Consider the following 24,899-nt stretch of genomic DNA (forward strand, 5'->3'; position numbering starts at 1 on the left):
CACAGTTGCGGCATCCCCAACACTGGGACCCTCATACCCTGCTGCCCTCCCGGAAGGGCGGAGAGCTGGCCTCCCCTACGTGTCTCAAGACCTCTCCTGCTGCCGGTCCTGCTGTGCCCACTTGCCCGACCCCCTCGGCCTCCCCGGTCTGCCTGAGGTCCCCCCCAAACTGCCCCCGCCGGCCACCTGTGAGTCATATCCCCCTGCTCTGAGGTCTGTGCCTTTAGCTTTTTTCTGTGGCCACATCCAGGTCTGAGAGGTCCGGAGCTCGGGCTCACAGACCCCAGGGGACGCCCCTGCCAGGCTGAGGGGTGGGGAGGGGGCAGAACCCGGGAGCCTCGCCTGCCCAGAACCGCACCCTGCTCTGCTCGCCCAGCAGCTGGGGAGAGAACACAGCACCCCGCTTCCTTGCAGGCAGATAAGAGGCGGAGGCTGGTGGAGCTCTGCACGTCCGGGGCATTGTCTGTGGGATGCCGAGCCCGGGCCTGAGGCCTGGCCCCCACCTCTAGAGCAGCATTACGTAGGTGCTGCCTCAGTGTCCCAAGTGTCCAGAGACCCCTCTGAGCCTCGTCATGCTTCTCCACCCTCCAGACCCCTCATGCCTTGGTCAGCTGCGAACGCTTTTCCACTGAGTGGCCTGCCTCACGGGCCGCCAAGCCCTTGCTCCTTGAGACTCTGCATTGCCTTTTTTCTGTCCTGGATGGGCCAGGGTGCTGGGTGGGAAGCTGAAGTGGGCTGTCTAGGCCCTGGGATCACACCTAGGGCAACTCAGGGGGCAGAGAAGGGAGGAGAAGGTGCCCTGAAGGGCTGCCCAGGGCCCCAGGAAATGCCCCTCATTTTCTACGTAAGTGTCATTTTGTCCAAGTGTCAAACCACCGAGCAATCGCCCTCTCCCTCCAGCCAGGAAGGAGACAAAGAAAGGGCCCTTCCAGGAGCTCCTCTGCCTCCTTCTGGGCCCAGCAAGACCACCCAAAGGGCTGCAGCATGGCCAGGGATACAGACCCCGAGAGGGGAAAGGAGGGGACTGGATCTTACCCTCTTTATATCCTTCACGGAGTCATCACAGCGCTGGGCAGACAACTGCCGCCCCCCAGATAGTCATCACGTTGAACATTGAACTCTGTGGCTCCCAGCGCTCTGGCCTCACTGGAGCCATCTCCCCAGCCCAGGCCAGGTCCCACTCCACAGCCATCCAGGGCCAATGAGCAGTCTGAAGCCTTTGGCTCCAAGTTCCCCCAGGAAGACTTGTCAGCTTGTGGGGGAACCTGGATGTCATGAATTCATCATCTAGCCACTTCCAAGGTCCACTTGTGAGCACTCAGATGGTGCGTGGTCCCACATGGGCATGGAGGGAAAAGCCTCTGGCCCACCGAGGGCTTACAGTCCAGGCAGGGAGGCAGGAAGCAGGGGAGGGCTAGCACACCTGGTTCCTTTGTGTGGATTAGAAAAGGGGCCCTGGGCAGCCAGTTTACAGAGGCTGCCCTGCTTCCTTCAGGCTGATGTAGCATGGTGCCAGGGCTGGGCAAGCGGAACGTAGGCTAGAGTTTAGCCCCATTCATCTCCTGACCTTTGTGTAGGGTGCAACCCCCCCCCCCCCTCCCATGCACAGTGGTCCTGGGAGAAGACCCTGCACATGAGTGTTTCCTACAATCCAAGAGTGGAAAAGCAGCAGGTAGTCAGGTGAGCTGCCTGGCCAAGATGCTCCAGGCCTCCCTACGCAGGTGTAGCCCTGGGTCTGGATGCCTGGGGAAGACTTTCTAGAAGTTGTGTGATGTTAGCTGGAGGAAGGCATGGGGAGGACAGAGTCCACCCAAGGCCGAGAGAACCATGAGTGCAAAGGGACAAATCCAAGAATGTGCTGGTGATGGTGTTCAGGGGGTAAGGAAGTGTGTCTGGTTAAAGGGAAAAAAGGAGGGGCCAAGGATGACCATAAATAACAGCAAATAGCTACATTTGTTTGCCAGGTACTGTTCTAAGCACTTTATGTATATAAACTAATTTAATCATCATTATATGAGGAAGTAGGTATTATGATTATACTCATTTTACAGGTGAGGCACAGAGTTGCTAGGTAACTTGCCTAAGGTCACAGAGCCAATGACTAACAGAGCTGGGAATCCAACACAGGAGGCCTGCATCTGCATCTCGTTCCCGAGCCTGTACTCTAAACCTCTACACTATATCGTGGCTTGAGAGCTATGCTTTGGGTCTGAGCTTTAGAGCCTTATCCTTTGGGTCTCATGTATAAAAGGGAAGCCTTGAAGGAAGGTGTTTTTACCAGGAAGGAACAAGGTTAAAAATGGTCTCTTAGGAAGGCGATCATGGACAACTCCTCCCTGGAGCTCCCACCCACCCTGACCGCCCGGCTGCCTGGCCAAGAGTGCTCTCCTCCCCCACCCCCGCCCCCCGGACGTTTTCTCAGGGCATCTGTGGTCCCCAGGGCGAGGCAGAGGTGAGGCAGTGAAGTCTGTGGAGCCACAGTACTCCACACACACCCACTGGTTCAAGTAACTGCTCTGTTTACGGAAACTCAGGCACAGAACAAACATCACTTTAGAAAGGTCCCCAGTGCCCTGCAAGGCGGCTCTCACTATCCCCACAGCACCTGTGAGGCACTTGCGGTGCAGAGACAGTAAGTCTCTGGCCCTAGCTCACATGTCTCACGAATGGCAAAACCCAGGATTCGAACCAGGTCTATCACACTCCTCCCAGCACTGCACCCTCACTCTCGCCACAAGCTGCTGCTGCATGAGTTACAAAGAAGCAGGTGAAAAAAGGAAGTGGTTGGAGAGGTGAAGAGGTGAAGGGAAAGAAAACACGAGTCAGGGCGTGTGGGCACCTGGAAAGTGCTACAGATCAGAGGAGAGATCTTTAGGCTGAGGGGATTGAGTTTGGACCACTTCCCAAAGCCATGAAGAACTTGGTACGTCTCACCACCACCAAATGGGCCATGAGACGCCCACCTCTTGAACCCCGAGTTCCCAGCCTGTGGTCTTTGGGACCCATCTTCCTTCCATGCATGTTCCCCCAACCCCTGGCGGGCGGGCGTGCCCATGCATACACACACACACACACACACACACACACACACACACACACACACAGCTTAGCTGGCCTGCCTTATAGGACGGCAAACACAGGCCTGTGACTTCAGATGAGTTTACCCGACCCGGACAGGCCCATTGTAGACAAAGGCAGCTGGTGCCTGGGTCAAGGATATACTTCTCAGGGGCTGGTCAAAGTCTTGGCAGCCTTCAGCCAGCCTGCTCTTCCAGGGCCTGGAACTCTTCCCCAGGACCATAAACAAAAGGAGATTTCTAAAAGACCTGGGGGCCCAATCTGAGAAGGCTTCGTTCATCCTAAACCTACCAACCAATATGTGCCATATACCTGCTACAGGCACTTCATTTAAAAATTTTTACTAGGCTCTTTACGCTTGAGAGTGTGACTTTTTTATGCTTTACTTGATTAGTGCAAACCTATGCTATAAAAACTATCATTCCCCATTTTACAGAAGAGAAAACTGAGGCACAGAGAAGCTGTTTACTTGCCCACTATCACCACCGGGCAGGGAGGTGCTGGGATGGGGTCTCAAGGCCTGAGCTCTGTACCTCTGGTGGATGACATTCCCCAACATGCTGCTCACCTTTGGCTAAGATAGGAAACCTCACCAGAGCCAGAAACACCTTCAAGTGGTCTGGGGAAACTCTCAGAGTTTCCAGTTACCGCTGTTGCTATAAACAAAGGGCTCAGGTAACCCCAGAGTCTAGGGACAAATAAGAGTTGGTGCCATTCATAGGACACCTAAAAGGTGTGTATATGCATTTACATATGTTAGTAAATCCTCCCGACAATTCTATTAGTGGCGGGCATCCCCATCTTACAGATGAGAAAACTGAGGCTCGTGAGGTTAAATCACTTGCTTTGGGCAGCATAACTATTAAATGGCAGAGCTGAGATTCAAACCCAGACTTATCTAACAATAAGACATCAATTATGCCATAGTTGCTCCCTCACACACTATTGCCTGCTGTATGGGCTCTGACCTTGACCCAAGAACCTCCAAAAAAAAGAAAGAAATGTGGAATCAGTTTGGAATCAGTTTGTTCCTCAAGGGTGTGGCTTGGCTGGGGTCTCAAGAGGATACCCCCACCCCTTGGAGTACCAGATTCCCTCCAGAGGCCTCTGATGCAACCCCTCCCGCCGCCCCCCCCCCCCCCCCGCTGGCTGGGTGCACCCTGGGGTGGACACCGTAGGTAGCAGTGAGGAGCCCAGGCTCCGGAAGGAAACCGAGCGTGGGCGACTGGCTGGAAGCAGAAATATGGTATCTCCAGAGGTTTTGATTTGCGATCTTCATTTTGCAAGGAATGGGGATTTCTTTTCTTTTCAAAAAGCAGTGGACTTCCTTGAATTTTAGACCTTTCACAAATATTTTTTTAGGAGAAAAAAGAAGGAAAAAAACCCCCACAAAATGCCTGTCGCAGCTACTCACTTCCACATTGAATCACGGACACAAAACCACAGCTATGTGGCTAACAAAGGAACTATGTGTTTTCATATCTTGTTATTGGAAATCATTTAGCAATCTTCACTATGTCATCTGCAGACAGACAGACAAATAGACGCGCAGACACACCCCTCTGGGTCCTAAGCCGCCAATCTTACAACCTCAGTCATCAGATAACTTTGCATTTCACCCATTTTCCCTTTCTAATCCTTTTCTGGGAGATTACACTGCAAGGCTTAAATCTTCCTCCTTAGCCGCTCTCCAGAGGTGGGGTGTGTGTGTGCACATGTGTGCATGCCAGTGATTGGAGGAGGAATGCTGAGACATTGATTCAGTTAATTCCACAAGTGGAAACAAGTACGCATTTCACAGTCCCTTTTTTATTAATATTATCATAATAGCACTTTACTTTGGTAAAGTGATTTTCACCTGGGAAGCTTACAGTGCCTTTTCTGACAGTGGCAAATTAATTAACTGATGGCAGATTTACAGATTGCATAACTGGAAAAACTACTGGACCCGTAAATCAGACACTTCCTCTGCATCCCAGACAAGGGGTGAAACCTGATACATATTTGAAAACCTTGAGCTCAAAAGGAGAATTCACAGGGCCTGAAAAATCTCCATTATGATTTTTGAGGCATGTTCTCTCTGCACAGCTTTCCACCCACTCTCTCTCTCTCTCTCTCTCTCTCTCCACACACACACACACACACACACACACACACACACCCTACCCCAGAGGGCTACATTCACTGAGCAGTCACAGTTCCGTACAAAGCAACCGGATGGGATGGGCATCCCCCTGGGGCATCTGAAAAAGAGCATTGACTGTCTTTCTGTTACCTTCTGGCTTCAACTCTCCCTAACCTTTCCTTTCAAACAAAAATCCTAGAGGACTTAGGTCAGTACAGCCACAAGCTCAAAATGTTCATTGTTACTACTTTTTTTTGTCGGATGCTGGAAACTGTATACATTAACGTTTTAATGCCCCAACAACTCCTCCAGGCTCTCACCAGCTTTCTGGAGTTTCCTGAAAAGACACGAGATGCGTTGCCTGACCCAGTCCTCAGCAGCTCCCACGCCAAGCTTGCTGCTCTGCACTGGCCTGAGCTCACATGCTCTCGGGGCTACTTAGCAAAATGGCTACAAGCACAGGTTCCAGAGTTTTGAGTGGAGCTGGGCTAGAATGGCCCTTCCTGTCAGTTTCCTCCTGGTGGAGTATCCTCCTCATAGGATCCTTGTGAGGATTGGTTAAGGTGCTGGAGATCTTCCACTTGCCTCTGTGGACCTTTCTCTGCCCCATTCTGGGCCTTAGGAGGCTCCTTCGTCCTCTGTCTTCCAGTCCTGTTCAGCCCACAGGGGACCCCAGCAAGAGGGCAGAGGGCAGCAGACGGAGTGGAGGTATTGATCCTCCAGTTCCCTCCTGATGGGCCACTGTGGGTAGTGGTGGCTCTATTCCTCTGCCAGAGGTCACAGCCCTGTTGTGGTCCTCTCCGGTGGCGGGAGCTACTCTGGGTTCCAGTAACCGCTGACCCCTTGTCTCTTAGACCTGCAGGGCTAAGGGCTTCCCTATACTCTGCTTCCCTTGTTGTTTCCTTTGACCCTGTCCACACCTTTGCAAATAGACCCTTTATCAAATTGTCCTCACTGAGCGTGCCATCTGTTTCCTGCTGGAACCCTGACTGATACAGAAAGGAAAGAGTCTCAGCTATCAAGTGTTGAGCCCTTAGCTATGTGACTCAGTGCTTTATCCATTTTGACTCATGGAAGTGAAGAGATTCACACAACGTCAAGCGGCTGGGGAGCAACAGAATCAGATGAAGCTGAGGTCTGACTCATGACCACTATGCCGTATGGTCCCCAGTATCAAGTGAGGTGGTGCCTGTAAAGTGCTTTGCACAGTAGGGCCGGCTGACTCAATAAAGCTCCATCAATGGTAGGTTAAAATAACAACTATACCACACTCAGAAATCCCACAGTCCTAAATTCTACTCCAGCGTAACGCTAGCTCCGCCCTAACCACAGTCCTAAGGTTGAACCCTCGTTCTAACACCACACTAAAGTTACACTCCAATCTAACCAAACCACCACCCTATTGTGAACTAGAAAGTCACCTCGACCACAACCTTCATCCCACCCATCGTAACCCAAACATTCCTCACTGTAACCACCGGGGGAGGCTAAGATCAGGGCTGTGGGGAGAATGGGGATTCCCTCTGCCCTCCGCACCTGGGAGCTTGCCCCTTCCCAGCGGCAGGAACATCCCACATCCCACTCCATCTGTCCTCCCCTCGTTGGACTCAACACAACTGGCCAGAGGCATTTGTGCAACATCCACTTGCCTCATGTAACTGAGCTGGTGACTTTGGTGTGGGGTGAACCAGGAGGGCAGAGCACCTACACGAGGCCTGGAGCCAATAAATCCTGTTGGTGGTGATGATGAGAAAGGAGAATTAGAAGACGAAGCTGCTCCTGGCTTCTCCATCACTTGGCTGCTGGCTCTGGGCAAATAGGAGGTGAACAGCTCTCATCTCAGAGATTTGTAGAGGGCTGGGGCCAGGCCTGGGCTGGGAGGGAGGCCCTCTCTGGAACCCAACCTAGGGAGGGTCCTGAGAATCCTCAGCTCTGGGATTATCCTAGAAAAGGGAGTCAGGCAGTCTTCATCAGAGATTTCGGGGCCACTTCAGGCCAGATGTCCACTTTCAAGCTTCAATACGAGAGGGAAGAAGAGAAGAGAAGTATGTAGGAAGCAGACACCATTTCCCTGGAATCTGCCCACTTGCCCTGTGTGGGGAGCGGAGAGGTGTTAGAAGGCCCTGGGCCCCCTTCTCCCTTGAGCATGAAGAGGCCTGAGCTTGGCCTCTTCATCGACCCAGAAGTGTCTGCCCTGGGCCAAGCATGGTGGAAGGAAGAGGCTTGCAGGCTCCGCTGCTTGGAGAGAAGGCACACCGGCCCCTCCCTCCTCACGGCCTCTGTCAGGCTCTCTCCGCCTAGAGCGAAAGCGAAAGCATTGCAAGACTGCGTCCACCCAGAACCTGTGTCTTTTTGTTTTCACACACAAGTACCCTAAGGCCAGCTGTGGCCCTGAGCTCCGTGGGCCTCAGGTATTTGTGTGGGTTGGAGAGGTGCATGTTAATACTCTACAAAGTCCAGAGGTCCACGTCCCTTTCGGAGAAACCTAGGAGGGGCCTCAGCAGCCAAACCCAGCTGGAGAGGACTGCCTTGAAGCAACATGCTTTGCGGGGGAAATGGGAGACATTTCCCTCTTGGGAAGAAGCCAGGTCCAGGGTCACCACATACAGCTGCACAGGCTGTGCACTGCACAATTCTTCGAGTACCTGTCATAGAGACTATGAATGTGACAGACATCTCCTGGTGTGTGTCCAGGGACCTAAAGGTCCAGCACACACAGCCTGCCTCCTTCTCCTCCTCGGTGGAAATGGAGTGCTTCAGACCCACCCCGTGACTCCAAGCAGTCTCTGCTGGGCAGGGATGGGTGGGGCTGGCAGGGGTTAAGTGCCAAGGAACCCTACACAAACCTTTAAGTGGCCATGTTTCTAGAACCCTCTGCAAACAGCAGGGAGGGGGACATGGTGGTGAAGGAAGCTCTCAGCTGAGACACAGTTCTCTTCTACTGTCTTCAGAAAGCAGCAGCAGGGCTTCTGTGACTTCAGACTTGGGAAAACAAAACCCTTTCCATTTGTTCTGGCTGGAGGCCCATGAGTGAGCCTCTGACTACTCCCTCTGACTACTTCCCTTTGAGCCCTCCTTCTTCCAAACCCGCAGCCCCAGGGAAGAGCAGGCATGGGACTCTTCTAAGGCCCAAGAGATAGAAGAAACTGGGAGGAGACCCCTTTACAGCTGTTGCATCCCCTGACAGACTCCTGGAACTCCTAAGGGTCTGCTAAGCCCTGCTCTGGCTGTGCTCCAGTCACCCTCAGGAGAGAATCATTGCTCTCCGCCTGCCTGGCTCCAGACCCCCGAGACCAAGGGGCACAGGGTAAGCAGGTACCCACCTGTTGGGAGGATTGGGACAGCCCCTTCCTGATCAACGACATGCCAGGGGATGGGCTGAGTGTCAGCTCAGAAGGGAAGGGACCTGAGACCAGCTTTCTTTGCTCCAGGCAGCAACAGAGGATACATGGTGACAGGGATGCTCATTCAGTAGATAGTTGTTTATTTATTTATTGAGTGCCTACCATTATTTATTGAGTACTATTCTAGGAGCTAGGGATATGTCAGTGAACAAATCAGCTCACACTGTACTTGGGGAAAAACAGACAATACACAATAAACGTAATAATTAAATTATATGTTATGTTAGGAAGCGGAAAATAGAAAGCACTGTGGAGATTAAAAAGTGAACCAGATGAGGGCACCCTCAAGTTGGGGGTTTATAATATTAACTGATAGGAAAATAGGAGACATCTCTCTCCTGGGAAATAGCCAGATTCAGGGTCACCACATACAGTGGCACGGGTTGTGCACTGCACAACTGCGGTGTACCCGTCCCAGAGACTATGATGTGAAGCACATCCCCTAGTGTTGTGGTCAGTGGCTTAGGCTAATTCTAAGGTTAAAACCTTACAAAGGTGGTCAGGGAAGGCCTCAGTGAGGAGCTACTCCTGAAAGTGACCCAGGCATGTACAGAAGGCATAAGTAAGTATCCCAGCGCCCTGTCAGGACTGCAAAATAACAGCAATAACCAGCATTTGCAAGGCACATTACAGTTCACAAAGCAATCTTTCACCCACATTGTTTTAGTGGGTGAAACCTCCCAGAGAGGAAAGAATGATTCTTCCCTTTCTACAAATAGAGACATTAAGGCTTAGTGAAGTTAAGTGGCTTGCCCAAGTTCACGAGGCTAGTTAGTGGCCTAGCTTGGAAACCAAATTGGGTATCCTGATTCTAAATCTTTTCAAAATAGTATAGTGAAGATCCTGAGGGTTGGGGAATTCCAGAAAAACCCCAGGGGGCAAGCTTGGGGCTCAGAGTTATAAAAACAAATCAGAAAAATACAAGATTAAAAAAAGAAAGAAAAGAAAATGAAGGAAGGCGTTCAACCCCCGGAGGTCCTGAAAGCTTGACTCAGTCAGGATTGTAGGGTTGAGTCAACCCAGCATAGAGGCACCATTTGGTGGCCCTGAGGAAGGGGGTGACGCAGGATGAAAGATGTAGGCTGATTAACCCCACTGCAGCCTTGCCAAGGGACTTGAGGCTTACCGTCAGGGAGAGCTAAGGTCTGCCCTGGTGAAAGGCATCACGTGTCCTTGTAATGACCTTGGAAGTGAGTAAAGGGGGAGTAAGCACATTTCACCATCGGGGATGGAAAATGGCCAGGCTGGAGGTCAGAGTCTGAGACCATTAACTCTCGACCTCAGAGAAGATCCACTTGTTGCTTCTGATTTACAAATATAGAAACTGAGACCCAGGGAGGACAAGGGACTTTTCCAAGATTTGCTAGCATGAGTTGGTCTCTCATCAGGTCCCAAGTGTATCGGAGAATAGCCTTGGGTCCGAGGGACTGGAATGAGGAGGAGGGAGGACCTACAGGGGGTTACGTGGCCCAGAGGCACGAGCAAAGGCGTGTGGCAGCATGCTGGAGCCCAGGGCGGAGGAAGGGAGTGGGAGGGAGGCGGCTGCAGCTGGAGCAAGGCTCAGAGGACCCCAGCAAGCCTTCAGACTGGCCCAGAGTCAGGATCTCCTGGGTTCCCAGGGCAGGCCCACTATCTAGCTGCCAACCTTCATCCTGCCTCAGTTTCCCCATCTATAAGCCCAGATTGTGGGTTGGAGAAGAAAATTCCTTCTGGCAAATGGGGTATCTCACTGATTTGTCATAGGCATGGGGGAGTAGGCAGGTACGGGAAGACATTTCACATTTTTCGGACACCCCACTAACCTCTCTCTGTGCGTTATTTCAGTGAATTCTCGCAACCACCCTCTGAGATGAGCATCAGCTTTCCCACTTCAGAGAACCTGAGTTTCAGTGAGGCGAAGCGACTTGCACGACTAGTTTGTGAGGACACGGAGGGTTTAAATGCTGCCTGACTCCAAAGCCCAGCGCTTCCCCGGCACACACGCCGGGGTCGCCTCCTTGCACCTGCTGCCCTCTCCCCAGGTACCTCATTTGATTCTAGGTCATCCATCTCCTGGGCAAATGGCTTGCCCTTCTGTCAGGAAGGATGCCTGGGTCCCCCCTGCGGCGGCTCCCGGTGCAGACTGGCAGAGACCACCCCTGGGGCAGAGTCCCCGCACCCCCTGCAGGAGGTCTGGCAAGGCCTGGGGGTGAGGGGAGGCCGCACTCCCACAGGAAACCTGTGGCCTCACCCTCCGCCACAGCAGGTTAAAGGTCACACGTTGGGAAGCCCATGAGGGCCCGAGCGGTGACGACGTGGGGCTGAACGATGCCGGGTCCTGCTGGGGAGGCGAGTCCTATGCCACCCACCCGCACCCAGTGGCCCGGCACCCACCCCCGAGGCCAGGCCTGCGACGGGAGCTGCACTAGTGCCCCTGCCCTTCCTCCCTCTCCCTACTGACAAAGGCCCCCCGAGGGGGCGGCCGCTCCCACCTCAGAGCCTTGTCAGCAGAGTGGGGACATTGGGAACCCACTGCAGGGCTTGTGAGAGTAAAGGAGAGACCGCGGGGAGAGGGCCAAGCTGCCCTCAGCCGGCTTGACTCCACTCTACTCTGGGCCCGTCGTGTTCGAGGTGCTGGAGATACATTGGCAAAGAAAACAGATTACAGCCCTGTCCTCCTGGGCCTGACGTTTTACTGAGGTAAGAAATAAATACATAAGTAAAATTCATAAGACGTTGGTGCTATGGAGCAAAATAGTTGGATAGGAGTAGGGAGTGTTTGCGGGTGTGCGGTGTAAAATCAGGTGAGCACAGGTGGGGTTCCCACTGAGAAGCGAAGACCTGGAGGGGGGAGGGAAGCAAGCCATGTGTGTATCTGGGAAGAGGGTTTAATGTAGGTTGAATTGGGTCTCCGACCCCCCAAAAGGTTTCTTGAAGTCCTAACTGCCAACCTATGAATATGAACTTATTTGGACATAGGGTCTTTGCAGATGTAATTAGTTAGGGTTAGAGGAGATTATACTGGATTAGGGTGGACCCTAAACCCAGTGACTGGTGTCCTTATAGAAAGAATACCCCCACAACACACACACACACACACGATATGTAACGACAGAGGCAGAGATTAGGGTGATGCAGCTACAAGCCAAGGGATACCAAGGATTTCAGGGATCCATCAAATGCTAGGGCAGAGGCATAGGACAGATTCTCCCTCGGAGCTTCCAGAAGGAACAATCCTACCAACACTTTAATTTTGGGCTCTGCCCTCCTGAACTGTGAGAGAATACATTTCTGTTGTTTTAAGCCGTTCTGTTTGTGGTCATTCGTTATGGCAGCCCTAGGAAAGGAACACAGGGCTCCAGGGAAGGGGGACAGCAAGTACAAAGGCCCTGAGGTGGGAGCATCTCTAGCATATCTGAGGAAAAACCAGTTGGCCAGTGTGGCAGAAGCAGAGTGAATGAGGGGAGCGAGTGGTGAGAGCTGATGTTGGAGATGTCAGAAAGGTTTTGGGGGCCAGGTCATTCATGTAGGGCCGCCCTTGTGGCAAGCCCTTGATAAGAGGAGCTATTACACTGCAGATGGAGGGTCCCAGCTGGCGTGGGCTGCAGTGTGTGGGTGTGGCTGACCCCCGCGATCTTTGTCCCCCGGTATTATGCCTTTGAATATGTATATAAATGGCAAAAGCAAATCAAGGTTGCAGGTGGAATTACAGTTGCTAATTAGCTGACCTTAAAATAGGGGAGAGTGTCCTGGGTTATCAGGGGGCCCATGTAATCATATAGGCCCTTAAAAGTGGAAGAAGGCAGAAGAGTCAGTGAGAGAGTCAGCCGAAGAGGGAGGCAGAGGGCAGAGTTAAAACATGAAGAGTTCACCTTCTGTTGCTGGCTTTGAAGAGAGGAAAGTGGCCACAAGCCAAGGTATGTGGGTGGCTTCTAGATGTGATGGCCCTCAGGTGACAGCCAGCAAGGAAGTGAGGCCCTCGGTCCTACAACTGCAAGGCAGTGAATTCTGCCAACAAACAACCTGAATGAGCAAGAAAACAGATTCTCCCTAGAGCCTCCGGGAACTCAGCCCTGCTGATACCTTGACTTTAGCCTGGTGAGCCCCGTGTCAGACGTTTGACCTATAGAACTGTGGGATAATACATGTGCATTGTTTTAAGCAGCTAAATTTGTGGGGTGTGCAGGGAGGAGGAGATCGAGAAGAAGAGGGAGAGACCGACGGGGACAGTAAAAAGAAGGCTGACGGCAGCTGCCTTCTCAGGGAACAGCCCGCTAAGAGCCACGATCATGGGGCCCACAGCTTCCCAGACATCTCCCTCCCAGCCCCGCTTGTCCACCGCAACACTGTCCTCCAGGCCCCTTGTTGTCCAAGCGCTGATCAAGCCCGCTGAGGATGTCCCCAGGGCTCCACCTCTAGGTCCTCCTTAGTCCTAGAGTAAACCCAGTGGAGGTCCCTCCCATTCGGAGAATTGTTGTGACACCTCCCTCCCCCCCTCCCCCATAGGGCTGGTGAGATGGTCTTGGTGGAACAGCCAAGCCAGCCAAAAACCACTATTGGTGCTACTGCTGGATCACACCACCCCTGAGACTGGGCCTGGGCTCTAACTTCTCCCCAGAGCAGGTCTGCACACACACACACAGGCACCCCAGTTTTCTGTCTGCTTTTTGCCACACAAGTCCTCATGGCAAAGAGAACCAGCCTGCTGATGGCTAACACGTATTGAGCACTAACCCATATCAGGCACCCTACTAAGTGTCCTACTCAAATGGTCTCATTTCATCCTCTCTGCGATCCTACCAGGTGGAGACTATTGACTCAGAGATGTTAGGATATTTTGCACATGTTAGGATGTTTTGCCTGATGTCACACAGCTGGTAAATCCAGACTTGGACTCCAGGATTCTCTGAATCCGAAGCCCAGGCTCAGAACCTCACTCCTCCAGGGGTGGTTCACGGGCCAGCAGCATCGGCATCACCGGAGACCATGCTAGAGACGCTCACCCCAGACCTGCCAAATCAGAAGCCGCCTGTTAACACGTTCCCAGGTGACTCGCAGGCCTGTTTCAGTCTGAGAAGCACGGGTGTAAAGCACTGTTTTCCAAGGCCTGCTGGTCCTCGACTGTCGTAACCACCTCCTCCCCCAGTCTCTCCAGGCCCTTCCCCAGCTGCCTCGCTCTTGCTCCACAGGTGGGGTAGGCTGTCTGCCCAGCCTGGGGAAGAAGTCTGAACCCCGGGCTCGGAGGGAGTCTGCAGGCCCCCGCGGCCAGTGCAGGCTGCAGCTGGACAACATCAATCCACGTCTGGCTCTCTGTAGGGCGTGCTGCCTGCTGCCCGAGACTCTCCTGACCCCTCCCTCTCATCTTCCTTCTGAGACACAAGTCTCTTGGCCTCTGTCTAGTGCTCTCCTGAAGATGGCCTCTGGCCATCACCAGTCCCTGCAGTGAGTGTCTCTCCTCCCTGGACATTTTGCACCTTCCCCCCCGCCCCCCGCCAAGAATGCCCTCTGCATTTATGTCACTCCCTTATCTGGACACCAAGGGCCTGTCCAAGTTGCCATCAGGAGAGAGTCCAGCGGCTGCTTGGGAAAGCTGGCCAAGTTCACAGGAAATGTCTGACACCACCAGGCAAGTGGGATTTGGCCTCCCAAAGCAAAACACAGCTGGGCCAACAGTGGGCCGCTTGGACTTTCCCAGATTTCATGGCATTGAGGCGCCAAGGCAGAGAGAGAGAGAGAGAGAGAGACAAGGAGAGAGAGAGAGAGAGAGACTGGGCTGGCCTGGAGGCTGCAGCTCATTAAAAACATCACAGTAGCCCATGGCCAGGGAGTCTGTGAAGCTCAAAAAGGACAGCCCTGCTGTGGGCCGGAGACCTCACCCCAGGCCTTCATCCTCCCCTGCCTCTCGCACACAGCGGACCTTCGCCGGGGGACGGAAGCCTCACAGAGCTGGTCCTCCTTCCCTCTCAGCCTCCTCCCCGCCCAGCATCGAGCCTCGTCCATTTCTTCATTCAACTTGTGTTGACTGAGCACCTACAGGGTACCAGGTGCGGTATTAGGTGCCAGGGACACGTTCATGAAAGAGGAGGACACAGTAGTCCCTGCTCTCAGGGAGCTCCTGGTCCAGTGCGCAAATGCACAGACTGTCCCGAGGCAGAGTGAAAAGCGTGACACTGGGGAAGCACGGAGCCTCCCGTCCTCCCGCACTCGGAGCACCACTGAGGGTGGTGCCCTTGGTTCCAGGGCAGGATGAGGGTTCGGGGCCAAATGGGCCCTTGGTTAGGTAAGTCTTCCGTTGGGAGCGAGCGACAGAAAGCAATGCAGATTGAGCACTTCCTGCAAGCTGGGACTGCAGGAGGCACTGTGGGGAAATCCAGTGTGAGACGGAGGCGCTGCCTTCCAGGGCGCGGGCCACACTGTCTGATTGCAGACTCAGGGCGCAGACTCAGCGATGTGTGTGCCACGTGTGCGCTGCAGGGGGTCAGAGCCTGGCGGATATGAGGGAGGGGGTGCTTTTTGGAGGAAGCAGGACTGGGCCTTGAAAAATAGAAGCGGGATAGGCTGGGAAGATGGGGCAGGGGATGTCAAAAGAGTTCTGGCTCAAGGGTACAAGGAACAGAATGACCTGCCAAGCAACCCCCCCCAACACTCACTTGTGCACGCACACAGGGGATAAATGCATCATAAAACGAATGAATCCCACAAGCCAAAACAAGAGCTTGCAGGGGGAAAGCCAGGCTGGAAGGACTCTGCTCCCACCCTGCCCCGGGGCTGGCCCTGGAGCTGCCACCTCTGGGGCTCCTCCAAGTGCCTTCACACCAGGCCCACCCACCTTGGACCCAGAGCCGGGACCAATGAGAACAAGGCTCAGGCCCTGCCCAACTGGTCACAGTCAATTCCAGGCAGTTCACCCTGCCCCCTGCATTGTCCACCTGGCCCTTAGCTCTGCCCCACCCCCCATCTCTGCCCCAGCATCCTAAGGCCTTGGCTAAAGAGTTTGGCTCTTCTGGTTTTAACTTTGGGGCTCCCTAGGCCTTGGCCCAAGTTCATCTTTCTGTTCTTTCTGCTCCTGGCTGCTCCCGGAAACCACCTGCTTGTTTGGGTGGCCAGGGCCCTGGAAACCCCCTTACCAAGACCCTGGTCTGCCCCGGCCCCCATCGCCCCTCCCCCTTCAGAGTTGCTGGACAGCCTTGAGCTCCTTTCCTTTCTCTCCTGAGCTTTCCCCACTGGGGACCTGGCCTCGAGGTCAGCCTCTTCTCCCTGATTCTCCCAGCTTCCTCTGGGAGGGTAAATCCTTTTTTCCCCCCCGAGTTCAGCAAGACAAGTTTCAAACATTTCAGAAAGAACTTCCTAAGTAGGAAGCGAATGGAAAAACTACCTGAAAAACCAAAAGGAAAACACAGCCCCCAGAAATGGACCAGTTTACAAAGTTCAGATTTCCTGTCCTGAGCTAGGAAATGTCTAGCCAGGTTGGTTGGCAAGCAGGCCAGGGAATCCTGCCCATGAACACACCCCTTCCCACTTTTTAATCTTCTCCCTTCCCCTACATGCTCCAGCTGCCCCTCCGAGAAGAGAGGTTAGCACTGGTGGTGACGGAACTGAAGGGGCTTTTTCTGGCAGAGGAGTCCTTCCTGCATCACAGGGACCACAGGCAGAGAAGGGGGAGGCGGAGGAGAAACATTTATAGAGTTCACTATGTGCCAGGCACTGTTCTAAGCATTTTCCTCATATTAACTAACATAACCCTTACAATACCATGATTATGATTATCACCATTTTCCCCAACTTACTGATGAGGAATCAGAGAGATAAGTAACTTGCCCAAGGTCACCCACCTAGGAAGTGGCAACACCAGGATTCGAAACAAGAGAGCCTGGTGCCAGGGATGTGCCCTCCTCAGCTCTCTCCCGGGGTCTGGAGAGTAAAGATTTTCCCTCCCACCTCCACTGTGCACCCTGCCCGAGCCTGTGTCAACCCCCCGTACCTACTCCCCTGCTCGCCGCCCCTCTGGTGGGTTCAGGGGAAGGGGAAGAGAGCAGGAGGGGGGAAAGGAGGACTCTCTGGCCTTCTCCACCAGGGTCTTCACCAAACGGGCCGCAGGGAGAAGCCCCTCCAGAGAGGCTGCGCCCCCAGACCGGAGGCCCCACTGAGGAGGGCACTCACCTGGCCAGCGGCCGCTGTGGTGCTGGTGGCCGCGCCCTGGCTGTGGTGCTTTCTCTGGCCGCGCTGCTCCTGCGCAGGTTGGGAGACCCCTCGGCTGAGCGTCGGGGTGCCGGCCTGGAGTTCTGGGGGTCGAATTCCTCCTCAGGAATGACCTCTTCACAGCGGGCTCCGCGGAAGCCGGAGCGGCACACGCAGAGCTGGGGCCGGCTGCAGGAGCCCCTGTTCTGGCAGGGCGGCTGGCACACGGCTGGAGAGACAGGGAGAGGGTGAGGGTCGCCTGTCGGCGTTGGACAACCCATCACGGACTGAGTGACCCGTCACACTGGCACCCCCGGCAGAACACCCAACATTGTGCTGTACGTATACTTAAGCGCTCCCTTTTTGTTGTCTGTCCAGCTGGGGACCTGGCCTGCTGGTGCGGCTTCCTCTTCTCTCTGCCTTTGTGTGTGCTGCTTCCCCTCCCTGGAGCTGTTTCCCTTTCCTCTCCACTTACCTAAGTCCTACTGTTCCCTCAAGGCCCCCTCGCCATCCCTGATGACCCACCTCCAGCAACTGCTCCCTCCTCTGAACAACTAGGACGAGTGCTCACCTTGCACAGCACTCATGCCCTATAGGCCACCGTCAGTGTGACGGGTTTGTTATGTATGTGTCTCAACTCCCTAACTATACGGTCAACACCCTCAAGTGCAGCGACTGTTCCTTACACCTCTTTGCCTCCTTAACTCCTAGCATATGCCTAACAATGGCACAATCAATATTATTTTTATTATGGCAGCTACTATCTGTTCGGTGCTACAACATGCGAGGAACTGTGCTCTGCATACACTGTCTCATTTAAGCTTGAAACAATCCTATGCAGCAAGTGTGATTATGATTCTCATTTTACAAATAATGACTCTGAAGCTCGGAGTGGTTAAAAGATGTGCCTGAGGTCACCCAGCTAGGCAATGGTGGATTGAGGATCCAATCCAGGTCTGTTTGATGGAAAAGCCCAAGCTCTTTCCACGCCACCACCTCCCAGCAGGGCTGAACCATCTCTAAACCTTGTCCTGGAGCTGATGATGAAGCAAAAGGGATCTGTTGGCTTCAAGTCAGCCTCCGAATGCACCCTTGGCCTGGGAAGCTGCACATCCCAGGTTGGCTCTGGTGGTGGAGACCACAGACCCTCAAACCCATCTCTCTCCAAAGCCCATACAGTCAATCTTAGATTGAGGGAGGATGTTTACCAGCTCCTGCATTCATTCAGTGAACATTAACCGAGCACTCACTAGGTGTGAGGCTTGTGGTAAAGAGGATCCCTCTCTCAAGGAGTGTCCTGTTTCACATGGAAGCCAGGACATAGGTCATGTGATAAGTGTCGGCCAGAGTCTCTAACCCAGGCTGAGGTAAGAAGGGAAAGTCAGGGAAGGCTTCCTGGAGGTGGTGATGCTGACCAGAGACAGCAAGGATGAGTAGATTGGGCATCGTGTCAAACAAGGGCAGCCTGTCTACTCAGGGGAGAGTGGGGAAATCATAGGTCTCGCTGCAGGATTCCAACCATGAGCTAGATCCTGAGGCTAGAGCATTTTCCTCAGTGCTTGGGCATCCCTTCCTGGCAGCCCCAGGCCTCCAGGTAAGCAGACTGTGTGAGAGAATTGTAAACCTGAGCACTTCCCCAAACACAAACTGCCACCTTGGCAGGATTTTGGCCTATCACCTGGCTGCCACTCCACCTGCCCAAGCGGAGTCAGCCCCCATCTGACCACCCGCCAGGCCACTGTCACCACCACCACCAGAGACACGGTCTGCTGGGGCCAGCCCTGTAGCCAAACCAGGGCCAGCGAACACTGGGGAAGCAGGTTTGCCCAGGACAGGTGTCAGCCCTGGTTTATTTTAGGGAGGGAGTAGAAAGGGAGGGCCTGAGTGGTCTCCCATATGGACCACAGATGCTACATCACTCCCAGCCCCTCAGATCCACACCTCTCTGCCAGCAAAGCCTGGCATGGGCAAGGGGAAGGTCACACAGCCCCTCCCAGTCTCCGTGTCTCTTCTACCTCTGCGTGGGTGGTCCCTGCCCTTAAGACAGCCTTCAAAACCAGTTTAGCTTCTGTCCTTCCCCTCCTGGGCCCCAAGGATGGCCCACCCTTGACTTCAACAGTAAGATCTTTCTCTCTCTAGAAACCCAAGACCCCAAATCCTGCAAGCCGAGCCCATGTCTTCCTGAGACTCGCTTACTTCTGGTTCTGCCTTATTCGCCAATACACCCGCAAACATTTAGTGAGCACCCTCTCTCGGTCAGACTGGGTGCCGGACGTACAAAGACAACAAGGCTGGTCCCTGGGTGGAGGAAACTCTGCCAGGTGGGGGGGTTCTCAGAATCATGGAAGCCCCTTGCCCCCAGGCGGTTAGGTCCTCAATGAGGACAAGGGTTGGCAGACTTTGGCTGGTATGATGAATAGCTCACAGAAAGTGGGTGTTTGGGGGGAAACTATAAAATTGGCATTTACATATGCACGTAATATTGTGGTTGATAAAAGTTCTAAAAGGCTTCCAAACCAGTCAGACTTGTTGGCAGAAATAAACCCGTTTGGGAAGATAAGCTTTCTGGACCAATCGTTTATGAAACTGCACAGAGGCCAGGTCTGCTAAGAAAGGGCCTCCAAGTGCTGGGTTTTCAGAGCCAGCTCTCACCAACTTCATTTGTATCCTCCTCTGTGTTGTCTTCATAAGTCTCAGCAGGAAGTGATTTCCTCACTACAGTGTTCAAGCGTTTTGTTCTGAGCCAAGCATCTGCATTATGGGGTTGGAGCATAAACTCCTCTCCTCTCTCTCCACTCCCCCGAAAGCCACCCCGCAAATGGCCCCAAATGGTGGCTCCAAGTGCCTATCTATGAAAGGCACCATTCTTAGGACAGTTTTTACTGGTCTGCCATGAAACAAGAAAAATAAAAACAGTTTTCTGTGTTTCTTGTAATGCTATTTTTTCCCCAACTTAAAAAGTGTTTTTTATTTTGAGATTATTATTTTATTACTTTTCTGGTGTTAAAATGTTCTTTTAAAATTAAAGGTGATGGCAAATGGTAGTTTGTTTTTCTAACATCCTCACTTAGCAAAAGGAAAAGCTGGCTACTGTACTTTGGTACCTAAGATGTTTGGGGATATTTACTGGTGCGTGAAATCCAAAAGTTTGGAACCCTTTGGGAAGGAGGGGGGCGGTGATAGTGGTCATGTGCCTTTTGTTAAAGGAAACTGCAGCAAAATATTCCTAAGTCAAATGAGCACAGATTTCAAAACTGAAGTATCAGAAAGGGGATCAGCCGCCGCAGAATCGCCCCACGGCAGGGGTATTGCATAAAGCAAGGAAGGAAATGCCGAGGCACCCCGGAGAGGCGATTTCATGCAGTGCTGTGGGAATTTTAAGAGAGAAAATTCCCAACCATGGCAGGCTGGGCAGTCTTCATGTTTTGCTCTTGGAGCCTCATTCCTCCCATTTTCCCACAAGGGCAGAGGTCATGCCTTATACTTGAGAAATCAACACAGGATGGGGTATATGGCTTTAATGAGTCTTCGGTGATTGATGATTGGTGACAGGTTAGCAAGCATGATGCCACGAGGTCCATGTTTAGCCATCGAGGACACACCCAGCCCCTCCCTGTCAGGGGCTGGCACCCTCAGAGCCCGAAGGTGACGCTGCTCCCAGCCTCCCTGTGCCCGCTCGCCAATGCCAGCCTTTAGCCATTCATAATTTGGGCTCCACCTGAGCCCTGGCTTCTCCACACTCCCCTGGCACTCTCTTTCTCACTGAGGATTGGACATGTGGAAAGTTTCAGCTTTGGAGGCAGCAGTATGCCAAAAGAGAGGGGAATAAAAAGAAATCTCCCGAAATTACTTTGAAACAAGAAATAGAAGGCATCGTTCTCCCCAACTCCCCCACTCCTGGCTGTGCCCCTTCTACCTTCACTCTGCTCCAAAACAGTCAAGCAGAGGTTTGCTCAGATTTTCCGAACAAAACCTCTGCCTTTGGGAGGAGACCAAATGCAGAATGGGCAGGCCTGGGGGAGAGTCTGGAAACAGCTCCCACCATGCAGGCTGCTCCTACCATCCACTCAGAGCCCTCGTGACCAGCGACTTGGTAGCAAAAAGAACATGGGGTCGGGAGTCAGAAAGATTTGGTTTGACCCCCTCTCAGCCACATCCCAGCTGCGTGACCTTGGGCGTGTCTCGTCTCACTGAGACACCTCAACCAGTGCCTCAGCTGTCTCATCCATAAAATGGGTCTGACAATCCCTGCCTCAAAGAGTTGTGTGAGTCTCAACAGAGATCATGGAAGTACTTTGTACTCTCTAAAGCTGTGCTGTCCAATGCTGTCTAATGCTGTAGCCATGAGCTATATATGGCTGTTGAAATGGAAATTGATTAAATAAAATTTAAAATTCCGTTCCTCAGTTGCACTAGACACATTTCAAGGGCTCAAGAGCCACATGCGGCTCATGGCTACCATGTTGGATGGCAAGATATAGAACATTTCCACAGAAAGTTTCCACAGAAAGTTGTATAGGACATCAATGCTAAGTTAAAAAACAAAAAAACAAAAAAACCACACACCTAGTGGCAGAAGCAAGAGGGCTTCTGAACTTCTCTGCCATGACGTTTTTCCCAGGAAAAGGCAATGACAAGGCAGGCCCTGGTTAGAGAGACACCCCAAGCACTGTGGTGCAGAGGCAGGGCTGCTCTTCAGGTGTTAAATACAGCCCGGTCCCCTCTCTACCTCCTTCCACCCCAGCCAGGTAGGGCTTTTGTCATCAGCTCTCTCTCCTGGGATCTAGAGGTGCCGTCTCCCTCCGTCAATTCCATTAGGTGAGGCACCGACTTTAGGGTGGGCCCCTTAAGCCTGTGCCCTCCTCCGAGGCCTCCAGTACCAGGCCCTCCTGTCTGGGAGATGAACCTACCTTCCAGATTAGACTCTGGGCCCCGCACCCCCATACCTGAAGCTCAGCTGCTCCTCAGATTAAACCTCCGTCTTTCCTAAACTCTGTGTCAGTGGGACACTAAGGACCTCCCCACTGAGTACCTGATCCCTCCCTCAGGATGGGGCCCTGTCCCTTCCACACCCAGAGACCTTTCTAGGCAGGACGGTCACCTACCACCCTCAGTGCTGCCCTTCCCTGGGCCCCCCCTCACCTTAGAACCCTACCTGGAGGCCTCAGTTTGCCCTTGGAATTCACTTAACTGGGGGTCTACCTGTGACCCTGAGCTGTTTCTCCACAGCCTTGACCTTTGGTTTCCACAGAAAGGGGACCCTGATGTCAGAGCTCCCCGAGGCCAGGAGATCCCTCACTGGCCTTCACACACCCTCAGAATCCACCGAGGACTCATCCTCTCCACACCCAAGCTCTGCCCAGGGGCTGTGTCCCCCAAGCCCCGACCTCAGCCCCAAGCCCCCAGGCTGTGGGAGAAGTCAGGTCCTCAAGGATTCGGCCCATTCCCACCACAGCTGTGCTGGGGTCGCAGCTCAGGATGGCTGGAAACAGCACTGGGGCTCAGGGGCCAGCCAAGCGCCCTGCTCCAAAATAGCAGTTGTGTTCACATAAAAGCCTTTAATGAGAGAAAGATGCCGTTCTTGGCCCCTTGCGCACGCTCTGCAGACGCCGTCTGGCAGGCCGAGAGGGCCTCTACCGTTTGGCGGCCGGAGGGGAGGAAGGAGGGTTGTGAGTCAGACCTTGGCCCCAGCCCCTCAGCATGGACCGCCCTGCTAATTGCATTAACAAACACCGAGATGCTGGGCCAGTTGGGGGCCAGGGGCTGGGGATAGAGAGCAGCCCCAATTCCCACCGGCTCCAGCAGGCATGAGGAGGGGACCACTGGGCAGGGCTCGTGGCCCAGGGCAGAGGCCTGGGTTTGCCTCTAGCTCCTGCCCTAGAGCAGACGAGTCACCTGTCCATCCCCATCACAGCCCTGAGGGCTTTGTCTGGGAGGAGGCAGGGATTTAAAGGCCTCAGTGCCAGAGAGGCCGGGGAGATGAGAGAAGATGGGGTCCTGGAGCAGCCCCATCAGGGACAAGCCCGGGGACCCCGTCTTTTCCAGGGGAGCAGCTCCAGGGCACGGAAGACAGTTCTGTGGCTGGCATGGAGCCATCCAAGCCCTTCTGCAGTCACACCAGCTCCGTGCCCAGGACCCATGAAGGTTGAGAGGGAAGGAATACACCATTGCCATTGACAACTCAATGAAGGCGAGGGCAGAAGTGTGGAGGAGAGAGCAGCCTTATAGTCAAAGAGACCTGCGTTTGAATTCCAACCCCACGACCTCAGGCAAGTTCCTTCACCTCTGCGAGTCTCAGCGTCTAGAAAATGGTCGTGCGTCCAACATTTACTGTTTGCTTAGGATGGTAAGCAAGACAGACGGTGTCTTTGTCTTCATGGAGCCTCCAACTTAGAGAAATTCATAAAACAAGCAAAAAAACAAGCAGAGGAAGAGAAATTGGGATATGAATGATGGAAGAAACAATTAAGGGGCTGGGATCCAGAATAACAAGGCTGCTGGGGGCAGCTCTAGACAGAGTGGTTAGGGGGAGCTGGAAATGAAGACAGGGAGCAGCCACATAAAGAGACAGGAAAAGCAAACAGAGAGGGCAGCATGTGCAACAGCCCGGGGGCAGCACATTCCAGGAACCCAGGCTGGATCTGGTGAGCGAGGGGCTGACAGACAAGGCTGGACACACCGCCACAGGAAGGTTTCCATAGGGATGTGTTATGATCTAATTTACAGAGAAAGAACTGGAGAGCAAGGGGGACAGTGGGAGCAGTCAGCCAGCTGCAGCAGTCACCCAGGAGAGCGTGCTGGTGCCCGGGACTACAGAAGCAGCCAGCGGGGGGGAGGGGGTGGGGGGGGGCCGGAAGCAAACAGACTCTCAAGAGATTTAGGAAGTAAAGCAAACAGTGCTCAGGGATGGACTGGATAGAAGCCTGAGCAAGAGGAGGTGTCCTGAATGGTCTGGCTTAAGCATTCACACAGATGGAGATGCCTTTAACAGGATGGGTAAGACCTGGGCAGGGATATTGGCTCAGAGGGAGGGAAACGATGCGCTCGCTTGGGACAAGTTGGGGTGGGGGTGGCTGGGAGGCATCAAGAGCAGATGTCGAGGAGGCGGCAGGACGAAAGGAGCCTGGAGGTTGGAGGAGATGTCTGGCTGAAGATGTATATAAATCTGAGTGTCATCAGCCCAGAGACGATGTTTACATCCATGGGAATGCATTAAATCATTCCAGGAGCAGTGCAGTGAGAAAGAAAAGAAGAGGACCCAGAACTCGGTCCTGGGAAACCCAGTGTTTAGTAGCTGGGTAGAGAAGAAGCAGCAGCCAGGAACACAGGAGGGGGCCAGGACGGAGAGTGATGTGATGGCCACTCACAGGGTGAAGGGAGTTGAAGGGTTTAGCGTGGTCCCTGGCACAGAGTGAGCACTGCCACTCTTATTGTTGCGTGTTAATTGTCTGGCACAGTGTCTACTGGTACCCAATAATGGTGGGGGGGGGCGATTAATGCTGTGCTTGCTTCATATGGCCCCCTCTTTGCGTGGGGGATTTGGAAGATCTGGGGAAAGTCCTGAGGCAGCCCAACATCAAGATGTTAGGTAGAAGAGGAGAAGCCAACCAAGGAGGTGAGAAGAGGCAGCTGAGGACGGCAGAAGAAAACCTCCAGGTCACCTGTGAAATCATTTACCCACTCAGTCCTTTAACAAACATGTATCCAATAGGCACTCTGCTGGTATCAACAGGATACAGCCCCTGGCTTCAGGATCCCCTGGATAAAAGCATCTCCTAAATACTCCTTTAAGCAAAAAGCCTTGGGGGCATACACCTGCTTACCAGGAAGATCTAAGGTACCTCTACATGGTCAGGGGAGAGATGGGCAGTGTCTCTTGCTAGGTCTGTACCCTTCATGTTAGTTGGGTCTCCACTGAAGTCATGTGATTATTCCCCTTAACACCTTCCACTTTCCTCTCCACCACTCCCACCAACTATTGAGTTTCATCGGATGGTTCATCCAGAGATGAGCCACATGTAGACTCAAGCCTCTGGTTCCTGGCAGTTCCTAACCAGTCAGTAAAGAACCTGCAAATTCCACCCCTGCCCTGACCCTTTTCCTCAACATTTGTTCAGCACTTACCACTATGAGGT

The 24,899-nt window shown here is 53.4% G+C and overlaps 1 protein-coding gene across 6 annotated transcripts in view; it reads right to left on the bottom strand.

The window, feature by feature from the left end:
• The window catches only part of LTBP2 (latent transforming growth factor beta binding protein 2), a 100,499-nt gene that overhangs the window by 62,988 nt on the left and 12,612 nt on the right, over positions 1-24,899 (bottom strand). For all 6 annotated transcript variants that reach the window (XM_036843387.1, XM_036843385.1, XM_036843390.1 and 3 more), the window contains exon 3: positions 16,747-16,993. In XM_036843387.1, the coding sequence (XP_036699282.1) occupies positions 16,747-16,993 (247 nt within the window). The remainder of the gene's footprint in view (positions 1-16,746; positions 16,994-24,899) is intronic.

Source organism: Balaenoptera musculus, chromosome 2, assembly GCF_009873245.2.
Source record: "Balaenoptera musculus isolate JJ_BM4_2016_0621 chromosome 2, mBalMus1.pri.v3, whole genome shotgun sequence".
Lineage (NCBI taxonomy): Eukaryota > Metazoa > Chordata > Mammalia > Artiodactyla > Balaenopteridae > Balaenoptera > Balaenoptera musculus.